Source organism: Marmota flaviventris, chromosome 14 (assembly GCF_047511675.1).
Source record: "Marmota flaviventris isolate mMarFla1 chromosome 14, mMarFla1.hap1, whole genome shotgun sequence".
NCBI lineage: Eukaryota > Metazoa > Chordata > Mammalia > Rodentia > Sciuridae > Marmota > Marmota flaviventris.
The window spans coordinates 83728204-83747950 of record NC_092511.1 but is presented as its reverse complement, the minus strand read 5'-3'; the positions used below and the strand labels follow the sequence as shown (position 1 = coordinate 83747950).

Genomic DNA, 19747 nt, shown 5'->3' with positions numbered 1-19747 from the left:
GGTGGGGAGGAGCCGTATTGTAGATGAGGAGGAGGGAAGCCAAGAAGAGGCAGTCGCTTGTGGGTCCTTGGTCTGGGCGAGCACGCCTCTTCGTTTTCTGTTTTCCTTCTTAATAGCTTTCCCTCCTGGAAAAAAGAAGATTCCCTTATTCCCTTTCTCTAAGGTTCAGCTTAGATTAAAACAACACCAAGTTCTGGACAGGAGGATTGAGAAAAGAGGCTGGTCCTTTTAAAATAGCCCCTTTTCCCATCCATCTTCTTTTCCCTTTTCTAAAAAAGAACAAAGGACACGTGACCACAGGGAATAAAGTCAGTGACATCAAGGTGGACAATGCCTGGACCTTGCTGTGTCCTTTCCCACTTCTTCACTCCTGCGGGAGTGTCACCATCACTGTGTACACAGTGGGACGTGTGAGGAAGGGATGGCGTGTGCTAGGCTTCCCCAGGTGGCCTCCACGAGGCCAGGGAAATAGAGGCTCAGTTCCCTCACTGAAGCTGTGGAAAGGGGGAAGAGCTCAGGATGGTTGGATGTACTCCAAAATGTACTTCTTTTGTTTGTTTGTTTTGTTTTGTTTTGTAATTGTAGACAGAATGCCTTTATTTTATTTGTTTTATTTTTATGTGGTGCTAAGGATTGAATCCAGTGCCTCACACATGCTAGGCAAGTGCTCTGCCTCTGAACTACAGCCCCAGCCCCGAAATGTACTTCTGTATCAGTTATAAGTGATCCTGGTACAGAGTTTCGTGGACATCATTGTCTGCTGTTTATTTAAAAATACTCCAGGAAAAAAAAACAGATGAAACATTTGTGATAACATTGATAATTACTGAAGCTGAGCTGGGGTTCATGGGAATTCACTCTACTGGTTTTTCCTTTTTGGGAATATGTGAAATTTGCCAAAATATGGCATTTAAAAGGGTTATGGAAGAGAATAAAGAAAGGCCAAGCGTGCAGGGTTGCCTGGTGGGGGAATTGCTGCTGTAGAAGCATTTGTGGTGTGGTGTGGTGTGGTGTGGTGTTCACACGCACATGCTCTAGCTCAGGATGAGGGACCGGTGGGTCTGCTGCTTACGGTGAAGCATTGCAGACTGCCAGAGAGGGCAGGTCAGCTGTGGTCATGCAGAGCTGAGAGTACAAAGGGTGGCCTGAACCTGGATGAGGAGCAGCGGAGGATGGAGGTCCGTGAAGAGATGAGAGGTCATTCGCCATCCTCAGGAATGCCAGGTCCTCCTGTGATGTTGCACCAGAAGGCTTGGAAGAGAAACCCTGTGCTGCCGTTCAGTGTCCTGTCGCATAGCAGAGGTGCCTGGAAATTAGGCATGGGCTGGTGTCCCTTCTGATGTTCCCAAGAGGGGATTCTGTAAAGTGAGCTGTCTTGCTCAGCATTGTTCTGGAAAAGCCACTAACAGGGTAGGAAGCAGTGGTTGTCAGGGCCCCTGAAAATAGGTTGTGTCAGGCTGATTTCTATCTTGTGAGCAGCTGGACTGGCAGCTGAGAAAATGTAATAAACTTAAGATAGCTAGGTTTTCCCAATGTATTTGTGGGGGTCTCTTGTGATTTCTTACAGACAAGATAGGAATATGAACTGAAACTGGTTATCAGAAAAGGTCATGCAGTCAGTCTTGTCCATTCTATTCAGTTCTTTTCAGTTTTGTCACATTCTATTCAGTTTTGTGGATAATGAGAGCCTGGCAGGAGAATAAATACTTAGAGGCCTAGAGAGTCATTTTAAGTAGACCCTTTTCACCTGGAGATACATGATGTGACACAAAGAGACATGACATCTGAACGGGAAAGTGGAATTTAATGGGTAAGATCTTAAATTCGGGGTTGGAGTGCAGATTGCAGAAATATGGATGGCAAAGTTTTTAGAAGGATTTGAAGGTTGAGGCTGACGCAAAACAAACTCGGCATAGGCAGTTGAGAGGGCGGTTGCCTCCCACAAGCTCCTGTGGCCCTAGACTGATGTGAGAGCAGTCACTGGGGCGGAACTGAGAACAAACATGCTATAGGTCAGGCTGTTCCAGGAAGGTGTATCTGCACTGCTTGGGAAGGTGTATCTGCACTACTTCAGAAGGGGCAGACGGTTCCGATGGAGCAGCGGGGGATTTGAAAGCACACCTCTCTTCCAACCTTTGTGTCTAACCCCTTCCTCACATTCTGGCCTCTCCTGGAGGCCTCCTTTCTGGTTTCTTGTAAAGCTGTGTCTCCTATCAGGATCTCTGTCCCCAATATACAGACTGCATGTCACCTACCAACCCCTGAGGGCCTTACCAGCTTGCTAGCCTCTGTGTGCAGAAATGACATTCATCCTGCCTGTGAACCTGCCTTGTCTAATCCCAAGCTCACTGCCCGTCCAGGCTTTTCTCCTGCTGCTGCTAGACCTCGGCCGCCTCCTTGCCTTCTTCCTTGCCCTCCAGTTCCCCACCTATCTGAGATGTTGGAAAGGCTCTTTTTGGGCTTCGTGCAGGACAGAGCTGAAAACACCAAGAGAGAAAGTGTCCGGGGCCTTGTTACTGGCCTTGAGCCCCGGCTGCTCTCTGAACATTTGCCTGCTTCTCTCCATCTTTGCTGCCAGGACTCGCCCTCTCTCGCTGAGGTTTCAGGATTGACCAGTCGAGTGTTTTTCTTGCCCTCAGCCTCTGCCCCGCCCCCTCACCCCAGCCCCTGACCCCTACCCCCGACCCCATTGTGGGCCGAGCATCTTGGGAGGTCAAGCTGTCCCTTTTGTTGCAGTAGTCTGCCGATGTTTTCTGAGTGGCCAAATGAGTACATCGTCTTGGCTCTGCAGCCTGTATCTGTTCTGACTTCTCAGTTCTGCTGTGGAGGGTCAGGCCTCCTCAGAGGACACGCAGGCAAGGGGCGTGGCTTTTCAATAGAACTTTACCAAAATAGACGCAAGGCTGGCTTTGCCCCTCTCACTCCCCGGTCCACTCGCCATTACTGAGTTCCCACTGCCCAAGCCCAGACTCCATAACAGGGCCCAGACCTGCATGAGGGGTCGTGCTTTGTCGCTAGGCTCTTTTCCCGGCATGCACATTCCATGCCTCCTGTCGGCATGCCTGTGTGCTAGCTTCTCCTCCTCCCTCCTGCTCGCCTGGTGCATGCCGTTATCTCTGGGTCACCCTTTCTTTTCCCATCTACTTATGCTTAGCCTTCAAGTCCTATTGTAGATGTCACTTCTGTCACTTTTATCTGAGCTGTTCTGGACCCACTTCTGCCTCCCTGAGAGTGGATCAGATTGGGCTTCCTCCAGTCCCAGGGTTACTGTGTCACGTCCACCATGCAGGAAATAGGGTGAATTCTGTTTACTTGGGCAGAGTACAGGTCCCATGCAGGTAGGGATCAAGGTGTCTGTTCTGTTATAGCCACCCAGTGGGAGCATAACATGCGTATGTGCATGCACACGTGTGTATGTGATGCTGGAGTTCGAACCCAGGGCCTCAACACGGTGGCCAAGTGCTGGACTCCTAACAGATGCATTTTACATTAGTAAGTGATGAAGGCATCCTGAGAAAGAATTCCGGTGGGTGTTATGACTTTCAGGTAGTCACAGGACAGGAAGAGGGAGAGTTGTGGGTAACCTCCAGGGGAAAGAACTGAGGATGCTCAGGAGACAGGCATCGGGTGACAGAAGAGCACTGCCAGCAGAGCTGAGCACATTTGGAGCGAATTCTTCAGGAGACTATGGCTTCTCCATCCCTGAGGTTTCAAACATCAGTTGGCTTGGAGAAGAACTTTTAAAGAAAATCTGGCTAATTGTTCTGAGTTCAGACTGTGGTTGTTCATAGTACACGTCTAACATCTTGGGTGGAAGGCCTTCAAGGTACACACAGTGAAGTACTTTCTTTTTTCCCCCTCAGCCCAAGGCTTATTGATATTCGCCGAGTTGATATCTGCAGTTAAGAGGACGTTGGCCCGCCTCCTGGTGATCATTGTGAGCTTGGGCTATGGTATTGTAAAGTAAGTAGTGGGGCATGGGAAACATACCCTGTCTCTTACCTAGTACACATTATGATCTTGGTAGAACTGGAACCTTCTCTGTATCATTATGCAAATCCCCAAGGGGAAAATCTGCAAGAAAATGGTTTTAAGAGACTTCCTGGACTGGGGCTGTAGCTTAGTGGTAGAACATTTGCCTAGCATACGCAGGATCCTAGGTCCCATCCTCGGCCAAAAAAAGTAAAAAGATTCCCATGTACTAATTATTTTATGTTATTTTCAAATAAGTATTCTGAATTTGAATTCTAATAACTTTATAGTTAGGTTAACAAAGTGTTAACTTGAAGGATGATGGAAAATCTAAAATGATTCTTGAAGTTTAAGCCATTTTGTTTTCTAGCCAGTACAGGAAAGCTTTTAAAATCACATTTGAGTGTTATAGAGTTGATTAGACACCGTGTCAGCAGGATTTCTAATGAACCTGCCCGTTCCCTGAGGACCTCACTAGCCTGGAGCCCCCAACAGGCCTTTCCTCTCCTGTCTGTGACTCCCTGGGTGTGAGTCGGGAGAACTCGTCCTCTTTATCCTCACTGCTGTTTTCAGACCATTGTTCTCCCTGCTTTCCTAAATTCTCTTACTCCCAGAAGCTCACGCCTTCAGATGGTCCCCTGGGTCCCCTTCTGCATCTTCTCAAGGTGCTCTGTGGGCTGCCAGACTCCTGCCCTTCATCTTCCTCCCCAGCGCCTCCCCTGCTGGAGTTCCCTGTGCTTCCTGGTCCTGGGCAGATGGGCTCATGCCCTCCTCTCCTGTCCTTGGTTTCAGCTCCTCCCACTGCTGGTCTCCGTGGTCTTTTTCTAAACTTGACTGTCATGGTTAAGCGCACCCTCTTCATAGTTTTAATTTTAATTTTGAACAATACCTTTTCAACTGCCGTCTCCTCTTTCCTGTCTCTCATAAATTGGCTTCTGTTCTTTCTGTCCCCAGTGTGCCCTCTGACCTTTGGGCCCTAGCACCTTCAGTGTCCCTTTCCCTGTGTGTCCTCACTTGGCTTCTCTGGCTTAGCTTCCTTGGTCCCTCAGGGTTCTTGCCCCTCCTGCTGCCCTTTCTCTTGGTCAGCCTTCTCGACAGCAGCCCAGTCCAGCCGGGTAAGTCCAGTTTTGCGACTGTGTCAGACTCACCCCTGCACAGGGACATCTGCCTGGGACGGCACTGGCCCTCACTGCCCTGTGCACTTGAGCTACTGCTGGGGTCTCTCCTAGACCCCGTTGCAGAGCAGCTTCACCCCTCTTCTCAAGTCTCCACCCTTGCCCACCCCCTCACAGCTGCCCCTGGCTCTCTTCTAGCTGAGAGTCTTCTGACTGTGGTCCTCAGGTCCTGGCTTGCTGGGACACCCACTACACGCTCCTTCTCTTGGCCATGCACACATCTCTGCCCTGTGTCCCTGCAGCAGTTCCAGTTTCCCTGTCTTGATTTTCCTCCCCAGTGGGTAGCTCTGTTTCTACCATTTATAAAAGCAAGGTCCCCAAATCCCCCCATGATCCTCCCTGCTCCTACCTCACTTCTCGTCACCATGTGCGGTGCGACTTCTCCTGTGAGCATCCTGCACTTGTCACTCCAACTTCCCATGTACTCTTGACATCCCCAGGGGAGGTTCTGCCCCCACTGATCCACTGAGACCCCTCTTGTCAGGTCACCATGACCTCCCCTTGCCTGTCCACGTGGCCCTGCTTAGGCTGGTCAGGGGTCCAGCTGTTAGCTTCTGTTCGAGCCCTGGCTTTGCTCAGTTTGCAGAGTGCCTTGGGAGTTCTGTCCTCAGTCACTGGCTGTTCCTTCCTCAGCTCCCTTGCTGAGCCCCAGCCTTGGAGTGCCCACATTGGGCTTCCGACTCCACTCGATTTTGCCTTGGTCGGCCTCTTGACAAAATCCCAGCCTTGACAGGTCCAGCTTTCCCTCTGCACCAGACTCCAGTGCTTCCTCCCCATCCAGACCTGTGCTCCTCCGCCATCTCCCAGGACTCCAGTACTGCATGCTGGGTGGCCCCCGGCCCTTCACCTTTTTTATAAAGCCACCCAGTGTGGCCATTAATATTTATTGCCTGTCCCCCCACACTTAAGTGTGAGTCCCAGGGGGCAGGAGCCTTGCTGGTCTTGGGTCCTTGACCCTGAGCCAAGTGTAGTCCTTAGCAGGTACTCAGTAACCTGCACCGAATGCCTGCTTGTGCGTGTGAGCTTGGGTTTCAGGGAGTTGAAAAGGCTGTAGGCAGGAGGCCTTTTTTTTCACTGGGGTCACTAAGATTCCTTCTCAAATGCTCTGTGTGGCCTGTACGGTAGACAGCATAGACCCCGTGGTCAGGGTCCGGCCCTGCAGTGCAGGTCTGGCTGTGAGCTTCAGCACCATCAGTGTGTTGGAGCTTGGGTGGGGCGGGGCACAGGCCCTTGCTGAATAGCCCTCCACTGCTGGCTTCTCCTGTTGGACTCTCCACTCTGGTTTGCTGGTTATAACTAGAAGATTCACTAAATTAGGTAAATAATTTTAAAGATTAATTATGGACTTTAATCTTTATTTAGATTTTATTTCAAAATGACTGCCTTATTTTTTTCAAAATCAGGTTTTATTCTGGTAGATTCAGAAGAGGGTTTTTTGTATTCTAAATGTATGTACTGCAGTCAATTCTGACTTATAAATGTCATGAAATGTTCTTTATTTTCATATTATTGATTATAAAAAAACACTACCTTTGCATTTCTCTAGTTCATTTGTGTTTTACAAGTCAGAAATGTTATTTTTAACTTCTCAGTTTAAAGAATGAAACTAGATTCTGTTAGTGCTCCTGTTCCAAGTGGCACAGGCAGAGATCAGAGGAAAGCCCTGGAGTCCATCTGTCCTTCAAGTCAGAAGAGCAATGAGTGGCCTCCAGGCAGACCTTTCTCACAACAGTTTGTAGTAGGGGTCCTGCCAGTGGCCATTGGAAGTGGTCACTTAGCTTCTCAGTTTCCATAGCCTTCTGGTCCACTTGACAGAAACAGTATCCGATTGTGGTCATTGTGTTGCTTGAAGTTGAGCAGAGTCCTCTGGCACTCTGCTGTTCTCGAGCTGCGCTTCCCTGGCGCCTGTGCAGCTTCAGGTCCTACAGGAAGGGACCGATAGGAAGACCACTGCATCCTGGGACAGTGCCTCCCAGGCTGGGGCAGAACTGAGCTGCTTAGAGGTGCCCTACCCGTGTGCCATGCTCTCACGGCCTTCCCTTCCTCTGTCTCCCTTGGCTGCAGGCCACGTCTAGGAACCGTCATGCACCGGGTGATTGGACTGGGACTGCTCTACTTCATCTTTGCTGCTCTGGAGGGTGTGATGAGAGTCATTGGGGTAAGAACTGCATGATTCCCACCACCTCTTTTATTCTTTTTAATACTTATTTTGTTTTTTCAGTTGGACACAATAGTTTTTTGTTTTTTGTTTATTTTTATGTGGTGCTGAGGATCAAACCCAGGGCCTCGAATGTGCTAGGCAAGTGCTCTACCGCTGAACCAGAACCCCAGCCCTCCCACCAACCCTTTTTTATTGTTGCTGTGAAACATGTTTTAGCTCCTGAGATGATTTTTTTTTTTTTTTAAAGATCCCAGAAATTTTATTAAGAAAGACCCCAGCAGAGCTTTTTTCCCTGAGATATTTACCTTTTTGGGTACTTCCTAAAGGAGAAGTCTAAACAGAGTCCTTTTTAAGATGACATGATGTTCTCCCCAGAATCAGCTCCATCTCAGACTGTCCAGTGGTTCTTCATAAAGAACATTGTCTGTGCCATTTTCAGTCTGTACACATTCATATCTTCCTTCATTCTGGATTTTAAGATGTGTCAAGTGGACAAAGTCAATGACATCTTCCAGGCATATCAGCATGACATCTCATCACTTCCCTAAGTCTTACTGGTTGTGAGATTTCTCTGTCTCTTGTGGCTATTTTGGGGGTTCAGCAGGCCCCATTGTTAGGCCCAGGAGATACGTTGGGAACAGAGACTTGAGCGACGTGGGCAGCAGTGCTGCTGGTGAGGAAGGGGTGATGTCTTCATCTGTGAGGACCTCTCCATGTCCCGCTTTGGCTTTTCTTAATATTCAACTGGGCTGGGTGATTAAGGTGACTGTACCCTACCTTGTGATGCCACCCAGAGTGACCTTTGGGTTAAATGTGTGAAATCAGATCATTGTGCATAGGGGAGCGTGTGTGTGTCACCACAGAAGCTTCTCTCACATACTGAATCTGACCCCAAAGCAGGACATCTGTCCAGTGAATGTCAAAGCCTCATTTCTCTTCCTCTTATGTGGTACATCCATACCTGTTAAATACACCTGCTCTTTTTTTCTTTTAGTAGATTTATTTTTTCATAATAATAATGAACTCTGAATTTACATTTATGTAATTCACACAAAATTTTTCTTTGCTAAAAAGAAAATAGAGAAGATACCTACTCCACATTTAAGTGGAGCACATAAATTGCATTTCCTTAACCTTCTACCTAACATTTTAGTGACTGTTTTAAATATGGCTCATATTTATGGCTCATATGGCTCAGGGTGAAGTCTCGGTTTGTGTTTGCCTCAGGTGCAGCCCTTCTTGTTTTACTTCCTGTGCCTCTTCACACAGTGGGGGGTCTGGTTCATTAGCAGTCCTGGCCGGAGGTTTGCTGAGAGGGAGGAGATTGGCAGCTGCTCAGGCGAGACTTGGGACTCAGTGCTTTTTATTTGCTAGCCCATAATAGTTTTGCATTGCTATTATCAAGTGAGCTGGTGACCAGTTGATATTTGTTACTGCCAAACAGATCATTTTCACATGCTAAACACAGTTCTCTCAAAAGAGAAAATTTTTTATGTGACATCACACAGTGATAAAATAAACTGGATTGTTTTCCTTTATCAGATAATAATTGCTAAACTGTGATGAAACTTACATTCAGGCTTCCCTGTTTTTATCTTCCAGGGTTCTAACCACTTAGCTGTTGTCTTGGGTGACATTATTTTAGCAGTTATTGACTCCATTTTTGTGTGGTTCATATCCTTTACTGTGTCCTTCTAAAACAGTTTGTTGTATCATTAAAATCAGATTACTTTTAATTCGTAATAATGATAGAATGAAATGTGGTTATGAATTATTGTTATCTTAGTATATAAGTTTAGTTGAAGGTGAAGAAGTAATAACTCCCCAGATAAGGACTGTCTTTGTATTTTCTATTTAATTCCACCAGAATTTAGATGCTTTGTGTGTACCTTGTACTGACGAGACATGGGTGAAGAAGACTGTCCCTGCATCCCTTAAGAGGGGACAGATATATAACTAGCAGCAATACTGCAGTAGCAATGGCCTTTTTAGAGTGGTTAATATGAACAGAGGGAGGAGAAATTAATTCTGGCGTAAAACCAAGGAAGCCTTCACAGGAACGATAACACTGACTTTGAAACCAACAGGACAGGGGCACTTATCAGGAGGACTGGGAAAGGCTTTCAGGAAGAAATGAGGGGAATAGATCGTAGGAAGAGGACAGTGGCAGACTGTCCAGGCAGCTTTCCTGCTGGGCACGTGTGTTGTGAATTGAGCAGGTGGGACAGAGGAAGGACAGCACGGGGTGCAAGTCCCTCTAGCAGCTGCCGTGGAGAGCAGGAAAGTCACGACAAGCGGGTGGCATGACTCGGGAGTGCTGCGAGGTGACCTGGAGGAGGAGACAGGAAGTCTGGTCAGGAGTCACTTGCAGGGCCCTCAAGACCTACTAAGGGTCAGAAAGATGTAAGCCCAGCAGTAGCGTTGCTAGAAATGGGTTCTCAAAGGTCTCACGTGTATCCTTGGGGCTACTGGCAGCAGTGTGGCAGTTCTCGGGGTGGTGAAATTGGAGAATGAGCCAAAATGAAGGTGGTTTGGGCAGCCCAGGGAAGAGAGTTGGCGGTATCAGCCCGGGCTGGACGCAGCTCTGAGGTGGAGTGCTGGGCCTGGTGTGCAGGAAGCCCTGGGTCCCACCCCGGCACTGCCAGAAGTACAAATAAAAACATCACAGCTTTGATTTGCAGAGGGGTCGAGCTGGAGCCAAGGGTCAGATCAGAAGTCGTGTGGTGGGAGAAGGTGGCAGCTGTGACATCACCCAAGGAGAATAGGCGGCCCAGTGAAGTAAGGAGCTGGGCTGGTGCCTCGCTGCAGGGGAAGACAAGGCAAAAAGGGGGAGCAGAGCTGAGGGAGGTGGCAGGGCAGGGGACCACACTGGGGAGACAGACCTGTGCTGTTGAGATTGCCGTGCCACGTGCAGGGCTGGGAAGGGCAGGCATGGAGTAGGCTCTGGTGGAGGGGCTGCGGCGTGTGGCAGTGGGGGCACTGTGGGGACAGTGGCAACTGGGTCCTGCAGGGACCCGAGTCATAGGTTAAGGGTGAAGATCCCTGTCTTTTTTTCCTCTGTGGTGAGACTGGGGGAAATGGGAGGAATTCTAGAGAAAATGTGAGCTGGTCAGAGCAGAGTTGAGGTTGTGCGTACCCTGGACGTGGTCTGTCTCTCCCACCTTACAACCTTGTTGACGCTGTCCTGGTCGATAGGTTTCATGTTTTACCATGTTCTTTTTGTTTCCACTCTGTAACACTTTCATCTTTCGCCATTTAATTTTTTTTTTACTGTTTCCCTTGCATTCTTTTCATTTTCTCATCTGTTTCTCACAGGAAGGCCCAGAGGGCTTGAGCTTGCCTATGTCTCTTCTCTACAGGGAAGACCTCCTTCTCCCAGGTTTGCTGGCAGAGGGAGCCCTGCCCATGGCTTCTCTGAGCCCCATGTGGGATGTTTTCTAAGCCTGGCCTGTCTATTCTTTAAAGTCCCTATTTGTGAACTCTAAGTGTTTTTGTGAACTTTCAAATTGAAAAAAACAGTTATGTATATGTGAACTTCCAAGTTGAAAAAACAACTCTGGACTTAATTCATTATCCTTTCTCTTCAGAGCAGTGGTTCTTGACCTTCTTTGAGTACTGGATCAGAAATGGCTTTGGAAATACATGAAAGCCGTAGGAGGTCCCCCACAGAACATGCCCCACTCCAGGAGCCCTGCCCACAGGGGCTGTTGCAGGCTCCTGAATTATGCTCACAGGCCCTCTGAGGTGCCTCCTTAAGAAGTAGCACCCTCTGGGCTTGGGGCACACTCCTGCTACTCGGGAGGCTGAGACAGGAGCAGTGCAAGTTCCAGGCTACCCTGGGCACTTACTCGAGGCCCTGTCTCAGTCTCTGTCTCAGGCCCTGCCAAAATGTGCTCATGGGTTCAACCCCCAGTACCAGGAAAAAGAAAACAGAAGTCCAGAAATTAGAATTGCCTTGGTGAGAGGAAGGAAATCTAGTATCCATTTCTGCTGGATCCTGAACTTTTGAGGTTCGCCTTCAGATTGCTGTTGGCTAATTTCCACTATTAAAGCAGAAAGTCTGCTGTATGTATAAAACCAAAAACAGAAGAGACCCCAGCGTATGTTCCCAATGATCACAGATGACAAATGAGAAGTAGGGCACGATAGATACAGAACTGAATGCTTCGACCAAAGACTTTGCTTCCTCTGAATCTGAGGAACTTACGTGGATACTCCTGTAAGAACTTGACCCTCAAGGAATACAGGAGAGCCGCGACTCTCCGAAGCCCAGCTTTTCTCATGTGTGCTCCCACTTTCTCTGCTGTTGTGTTTTGCTGTTTTGCTGCAGGCGAGTGATTCTGACCTTGTCCTTCTGGCCAGCCTGCCTCTCTCCCTGCTCGACTCGGGCTTGTGCTGGTGGATATCCTTTCCTAGCACAAGCTGGGACCTTACTGGGGACAAGCCTGTTGCTCTTGCTGCTGCTTTCCTATCACGGGAGGAGTGGTTTAAACTGTACCCAAAATAGCAGTGTGTTGGTAAGTGAAGGCTTAGGCAGCTTCCCTTTTACTTTTGATATTTTTATTCCCTGGCTTTTAAAAAACATTTCCAAATGATTAAACAAGGCCAGGTTTTTTCATCTTGCTGTTTAAGGAATAAAAGCATTTTTGTAAGTTCTGACAGTAGCTCTGGTAGATTGGGTTATGTTACTTTAGAAATTGATGTTCTTTGTAACATTCACCATTCAGGAACACTGAAAAGCAGTTTTGTGGCTTTACCAACTACTTTAGTTTTCATATGAAAACCAAGTTTTTGATTTATGAAATATTTAGAATTTAAAATAGGCATAAACGCTCCCTTCTAGTGCCCAGCTCTGCCCTGGCAATGTTCAGTTCACAAGCAACGCTGGCTGGTCTGCTCCAGAGGGAACCAGGGTCAAGGCAGAGATCTGGCTGCAATCCTTGCTTCTGAAAGGCGACATTACCTGAATCCAGGTTCAGAAATCCCTGCATTTGTGTTCTGGGAAAAGTCTGCTACAGAGAAGCCCCCTCCACACAGGATGTGAATGCCTAGCTGACCTCTTGGTATCCGCTGACCAGTCTGCACCAGATACTGTCTGGACCACACTTTAAGCCCTCTTCTTCCTGACTGCCCTGAACTTTGACCCATAGCCCGAGCCTGCATAGCCCTCTGGAAGGCCTTCTCTCACCTGCTGACCTCAAGGAAATCCCCAGTCAAATCCAGTCCCACACCCACTCCTGTTCCCTTCTTGCTGGCCTCACCCTTCTCTGCCTGACCTTTGTGACTCTTAGAGACCTGTAGTCTTCCTCCTCCCGTACAGTAGCCCTCCCCTCTTTGGTTGTGTGTCCAGGAAGGTCTCCACCTACTGAAGTTCTAGTTTATACTGCATACTTTTTTTAATCTATAGAATGGAGCTGGTAGATGACCTAACTTCCCAATTGTGGTCTTTCAGAAAATAAAAGAATAGACCAGAAAAAAAAAAACAAAACAGGAGAGAAGCAAACAGGCAAGCTTGAGCCAAACAGCACATCCAGGGACATCTGTGGTGTGTCTGACCTGGGGTCTCAGTGTGCACAACTTTCTCCTGCGCTGCACACATTTGGCTTGGAATGAGCATGAACCAGGTGTCTTTGCCAGCGGCTGTCTCTTGAAGTCTGTTCATCCTTCTCAGTTGTGGTGAATTTTAAAGCAAATTCTGTATAATATGTCAGGATTATATACCATTGGTTGCAGTCACATTTTCTGTGATAAAATTTCTTCAAATTAATAGTGTTTAGCACTATTAATTTTGGAATATATAAGATTCTTATTATGGTTTTTAGCTATTCGTTACTATTTAAAATGTTTTCCCTTAACTATTCTCACATTTTTATAAGTTTGGCACAAACGATGAAGACCCTGAGGCTAAGAAAAAACACAGTGAAATTTTCCTTATATAGGCACTTTACAAATACTCTCATATTTGCTGTGTTGGGTAAGTGATTGACTTTTTCTCATTATGATAAAGCATTTCAATATTTCATGTTCTGTCCTCCAAAGGTGACTTTTTAATGTGTGTTTCAGCTTCCATAGTGTTTATGGTGTGGACAACCAAGACATTTAGAATTGCAAAATGCCAATCAGTAAGTAAATCTTCCTAGTTAAATTGCCATTAATTTTAGTTATACTATTTTGTGGAATTTTGAAGAATTTAGTTTGTTTACAAATAAAGGTAATTTTGATGGAAAATTTCCTTTTACTTTGAATGATATTGTATAGAATTACCACGACTTTACCTCTTTTAAATGAATCTGAAAAAGGAATTTCCCCTAAATCTCCTTTTTCTATCATCTAAACTTCTTATATGTTTCAAAAAGAATTTCCTTCCTGTAGTTTAAAATAATAGGAAAGGACTATAGCCGTAACTCAGTGGTAGTGTTTGCCTGGGTTCATCCAAGCACAAAAAGTAATAAATAAATAAAAAGACAGGAAAATTTTTTCTCCTTGCATGCATACCATGAAGTTGGGTGGACTTTTGTCTTTTTTTTTTTTTTTGGTGCTTGGGATTGAATCCAGAGACTTTCGCATGCTAAGCCCACACTCTGCACTGAGTTACACAGCAGCCCAGGTCTGTGTCATGGTGGGCTGGAGTCCTTAAGCCGGGCGTGTGTCTGTGATGGTGTTTTCAATGTGAGCCTTCAGGAGCTGCTCCCGATGAGTGTTTTAGTTGGAAGAAAATGCCTTTCTTAGACTTGCAATGTGAAAGACCCTCTTTTAGGGGTCTCTTGAGATTTGGAGCTAGTCTCTAGTTCTGCATAAATAATCACAAAGTGCCCCCTCAAGTCCTGAGCTGCTGCTGGCTTAAGGACAATGTAATGAAATAAGAGGTAACTTTTTTCTTTCTTCCCTCATCTTAATATTTTATACTCAAAGTTCTAAGTGTATTTTTAGGATCTTTTGTTTTCTAAATCTTTCTGTTCACCCTAAAATTTCATGGAAAGGCATGAAAGAGAAAGTAGCCCTTTATAAACACTTCAAACAATATAGGTTGCTTAAAAAATAGGCACTTGTTTATTTGGAAGACTTACTTGTTGGAGAGATGCCATTAGTCCTCGTCATGGTGCACTGTTTGGATGGGAAATCTGTATGTTTATCAGAAAATTAACTTCTCCTGTTTGACGTGTTCTTCTTGTAGGACTGGATGGAACTCTGGGTGGATGAGGCCTTTTGGAGCTTCCTGTTCTCACTTATCCTTATTGTAATAATGTTTTTGTGGAGACCATCGGCAAATAATCAGAGGTACCTAGCATACGTAGTTGAAGTTGGCAGGCATTTGTTGACCCCTCCTAGAGTCAAAAACACTGAGAAACTGGGGAAGTAGTCTTTGCTTTTAAGCGGTATATAGTCAAGTGGGGCGACAAACATAAAAAATGCGAGACAGTGAAATAAGAGGTGTGTAAACCAGTCCAGAGGGGAGAGGGACGAGGACGATACCAGGAAGAGGCATGCTGCTCCTTTAGGAAAGGAGCAGACGGTGGAGGATTGAGCTGGGGAAGAATGTGCATCTTCTGGGTGGGGGAAGGCGAATCAGACAGTTTGGTCAGAATTGAGGTTGAGTGTCTCCTCTCTCTTTTTTCTGTTTTCACATGGTACTGGGCTTGAACTCAGGCCCTCATGTGTGCTAGGCAAGTGCACTATCACTGAGCTACAGCCCAGATGAAAGGTTGAGTATCTCTTATCCAACACGCTTGGGACAGGAATGTTTCAGATTTTGGATTTTTTCAGTTATTAAGCATTTGCATAGATTTTACCAGTTGAACTTCCCTAACCTGATTATCTGAAATCCAAAATCTGAAACTTTCTGGAGCACTGACATGATGTTCAGAACATTTTTAGATCTTTGGATTTGGGGTGCTCCACCTGTGCTTGTAGGGGAGTAAAGCTGGAAAGGAAGGGTGGGACCAGAGTGGTGCAGGCTTCAGTGCCACGTTCAGAAACTCATGCCTTGGGCTGCAGTGACGGGAAGCCCACTTCCTGCCTCACCTCTCAGCCTAAGGAAACAACTATTATATTCCTTGTCTGTCCTTCAAGGAAAAAAGGAAAAAGTATGTGTGTTGCTCTCCCCCTTTTAAAAATGGCAGTCATACACACATGGCTCTGTTTCACACCTTTTTGTGTAAGACGTGTCTTTCCATGTTGTCATTTGTAGGTCCAGTACTTTTTAAAAACTTTTTGTTACTGGGGATTGAACCCAGAGGTGCTTTACTACTGAGCCACATCCCTAGCCTTTTTTACTTTTTGATACAGGGTCTCACTAAGTTGCTTAGGCTCTCACTGAGTTGCTGAGGCTGGCCTTGAACTTGTGATCCTCCTGCCTCAGCCTCCCAAGCCACTGGGACTGCAGGCATGCGCCATCATAGCTTACCACATTATTTTTTAAAGGCTCTATGGCATTCCACAGTATGCATACAGCAGTTTATATAAGCAGTTCTCGTTATTAGACATTTTGTCTTTAGACTTTTGCTGTTATCAAGAGCAAGAATGCTGTTGGACATCTGTCTGGGTAAACTCTTGTTAGTGGAATGAATGGCAGGTGGAACTGTGATAGCTAGTACCAGAAGGTCTTGGGGAAAGGAGGCTTTGATTAACCCCCATCAGCAGGATGTTTGCGTCCACGAAAGTGTGACTCCACCAGGGGTTTTATTTTCACCAGTCAGACTTTCTCTTCATTAGGGGACAAGCTGGAAAGCTGCGGGCAGGAAGGAGAACCTTGCGGGGAGACAGAAGTACTGCAGGGCATAACCTACTTGAGCACATAGATTGTATAGATTGTGGAATTGCTTTCCAGAAAGATTTTATCCACTTCTACTTTCACCAGCATAGCTTCACGGTGATTCTTGCTGACTCGAGAATAAAATAATTAAAATTTACATTTCTTATTAAAGAACCTTTCAAGATGTAGGGTTTTTTTTTAATTAATTTACTTTTTTTATACTTTTATTTTATTTATTTGTTTGTTTGTTTGTTTATTTATTTATTTATTTTTATGTGGTGCTGAGGATTGAACCCAGGGCCTCCCACATACTAGGCGAATGTTCTACCGCTGAGCCACAACCCCAGTCCCAAGATGTAGGTTTTTATATATAATGACTACTTGAGATATAAACTAAAAATTGAACAGGTTTAAGCACACTAGTGACACTATCCTCCTTCTTTATACAGATATGCATTCATGCCCTTAATAGATGATTCTGATGATGAAGTTGAAGAATTCATGGTAACGTCTGAAAATTTAAGTGAGTGTTATGTTTTCTCTTTAAGTGACGGTTGTACTTGCTGTAGCAGGTCAGATCCTTCCCTGATGTGATACATAGCCACATGCATCATTTTAAATTCTCCTGTAAATATTTGTAAACATTATCTAAAGGAACCCTTTCTTATGATAGGCGCTCATAAAAAGAAAAGTCAGCGATTAAATTTGGGGATTGCCAAATGTAGTTGGAGCCTTTATTCCTTATTTGCACTTAAAGCATTACAGTGGGCACATGGTTCTCACATCGTGTTCCCGACGTGTAGTGCTTAGTCTGGAGAGGTGCTGGTCTTACGTGGTGGCTGGGTTTCTGTGCCTTATCTCTTCTTGCTCTTTTAAAAGCATGCACACCTATCGTTTCCCAGTTATTTCCACAGCATGTCTAATATGGTTCCAGTACCATGTCCATTCTCTCTGTTGGTCTCTGCATCACATTTTGCACTCTGGTTTGTCTGCCATGTGCTCTAATGAAGCCCTCAATAAGGCAGCATCAGGGTGTAATTCAGATACTGAGAGTGACTCTACCTGTTCTGTCTTGCTTTCCTCCTGCTTTGATTTCTCTTATTAGTAACATTCTTTCTCATAATTTATTTTGATTCTTGCCTCATTGTCTAAAATTCTTTGAAAATGCCTGGTCAGCAAACATCATAGCATGACCAGCATGCCTCCAGTGCCCCTTCCTTTACCTCTTCTCATCTTCCTCTCACCAGCAACCCACTCTTTCATGGTTTTTTTTGAGCCTCCTGTTAAGAAAGTTCAGAAACCTGAAAAGCTAATTCACCATTAAATTATTATTATTAGAATTAATTAAATTATTAGTATTAGAATTCCATGCACTGAAGTTCCAGCTTCCGGAATGATGGGGTGAACTGTAGCGACACACCTTTGTGTTGATGTCTGACCAGTATCGACTCAGTGGACACTGGCAACATGGAGCACTGGAGAGCAACCAAACTCAGAGCAGAACCCGGGCAGTGGCCCTCTTCAGAGTCCCCGTTGACAGAACCTGTCCTGACACATGGCCTCTGGGGACGCTGCCCTGCCCACGAAGGGGGAGTGGAGAGTGGAGAGTGGGGCTGTGCAATGCCTGAAGACCGCAGGGGGAACTCTGTGAAGGGGAGAGCACATGTCTTTCAAGCCTCCACTGATGCTGAACTGGGCCTGTGCTGAGCAGGACTCCAGGATGCCAGAGAGGGAGGCCATTTGCCTGAGGAGCAGAGCAGAGATGTGGGGGTTGCCCACTGCGGCTTTCGAAAAGTGAGTCTCAGCAAGTGAAAGGGGTTAGATGAACACCTTGGGCTTTCCTCGAAACCCCTGAACAAACCATGCTCTGGGATCTTCGGTATTCACCTAAAACTAAAGCAGAGCTGGAGAAAACCACCCTACTGAAATCTAGTGAGGTCACCACAGGTCAGTGATCCATGGGAAGTTCAGGAGAGAGGGAACCTGGGAGAAAGGCATAGGAAGGAGAGGAGAAGCGAGAACCAGAGCACTACAACTGAAGATCGAATGTCTGACGTCACTCGCTGGGTTAGATTAACAGGAGATGCGCAGGTTGGACGCACAGAAGGGAAGGGTGAACATTTGGAGACAGATCAAAAGACATAAACTGAAAATTAGAGAGAAAGGCTAGAAACAAAGTGAATGTGACCTGAGTGACCCATGGCCTTATTGAACATTCTGCACGTGCGTAACTGAGCTCCAGAGGAAGAGGGGATGGGGAATAAAAATATTTGCAAAAACACAGAAATGATTAATAACACTAACCCTGGATCGGCAAAGCTCTAATGAGAGGCACAGAGGCAGTGTTCAGAGACCTTAGAGGCAGACTACTGAAAACCAATACAGAGCTTTCAAAAGAAGCCATTGGAAGAAGGTACTTTACACCCAGATACTAGTGACAGCAGACTGGAAGTCTTAAAAAGACAGTGGAATGACATTTTTAAAGTAGTTTTAAAAAATTGCCAACCCAGAATTCTGTATCGACAAAAATATTTTTCAAACATGAGAGTGAAAAAGGGTATTTTCAAGTAAATTAAAGCTCTAAGAATTGGTCATCAGCAGAGCTGGCCTAAGAAAAATGCTAAGGGAAATTCCTTAGATTGAAGAGAAGTAGTATCAATTTAAAAACTAGCTATAAGAGAAACAGAAGGAAAAGTCAATTGATCTTTTGAAGCAAAAATAGTGAAGGTACATTGTGAGGTTTGTAAGATATGCGGAAGTAAAATATATGAATGTCACATGAAGGACAGGCTAGGTGTAAATGAAATCCACAATATGTTACAGTTTCTATGTGCAGAGTAGATTGCGATAGTATGAAACATTTTGGAATCTTTGGAGCATCCAGTTAAAAAGCAGCCAACAGAAGGGATAGAACAGAATATTAAAACAACCCAAAAGAAAATAGGAAGGAAAAGACAGAAGGGACCAACATAAAACAAATTACAGTGTGGTTGATATAAATCTGTTTTAATAATTAAATGCAGGTGGACTGAATATTCAAGTTCAGAGATTGTTAAACTGTTCTTTAAAAAAAAAAAAGTGAAATCAGGTTATGGGATATCTGTAGGAGATGCTTTAAAAATAACACCTGGTTGTGAAAAGTGTATAAAGTGAAAAAAGGTGTACAACGAAAACACTAAGCATAGGAGAGTCAGAGTGGGTTCTGATGAAGTACACCTCAAGGCAGAACCACCAGGATTTTAAAAAGCATCTTTTCAGCCAGGCACAGTAGTGAACCCCTGTAATCCCAGTGACTCAGGAGGCTAAAGCAGGAGTGTTGCAATTTTGATGCCATCATCAGCAACTTAGTGAGGCCCTGTCTCAAAATAAAAAAAATACTGGGGATGTAATTTAGCACCCCTGGGTTCAGTCCCCAGTACCTAAACAAATAAAAGTTTAAAAGCATAATTTCTAAATGGTAAAATGTTGAATTTACCAAGAAGCCATAATAATCAAATTTTATTTCACATATTTTAAAGTTACATAGACAAATTTGGTCATAATTATCTATTTGAACATTCCTTTTTCAGTCACTAATAATGCAAGTGGACATATCAGTTATGAGTTGAACAAAGCCTTAATTGACCTGTTCAAGTCCACATTGAAAAAGATAGACTATATATATGGCTTTGAAAAGTCTTTTCAATA

At 45.3% G+C, this 19747-nt stretch overlaps 1 protein-coding gene across 2 annotated transcripts in view; it reads left to right on the top strand.

Annotated features, from left to right (window-relative positions):
* Tmem87b (transmembrane protein 87B) overlaps window positions 1-19747 on the top strand; it is a 50388-nt gene that overhangs the window by 14330 nt on the left and 16311 nt on the right. The window contains exons 9-15 of one of the 2 annotated variants that reach the window (XM_071601818.1): window positions 3864-3963; window positions 7212-7305; window positions 11639-11712; window positions 13176-13282; window positions 13372-13430; window positions 14483-14586; window positions 16510-16583. In XM_071601818.1, the coding sequence (XP_071457919.1) occupies window positions 3864-3963; window positions 7212-7305; window positions 11639-11712; window positions 13176-13282; window positions 13372-13430; window positions 14483-14586; window positions 16510-16583 (612 nt within the window). Of the gene's footprint in view, window positions 1-3863; window positions 3964-7211; window positions 7306-8910; window positions 8985-11638; window positions 11713-13175; window positions 13283-13371; window positions 13431-14482; window positions 14587-16509; window positions 16584-19747 lie in introns of both variants that reach the window. The other variant, XM_071601817.1, reaches the window with a different exon arrangement.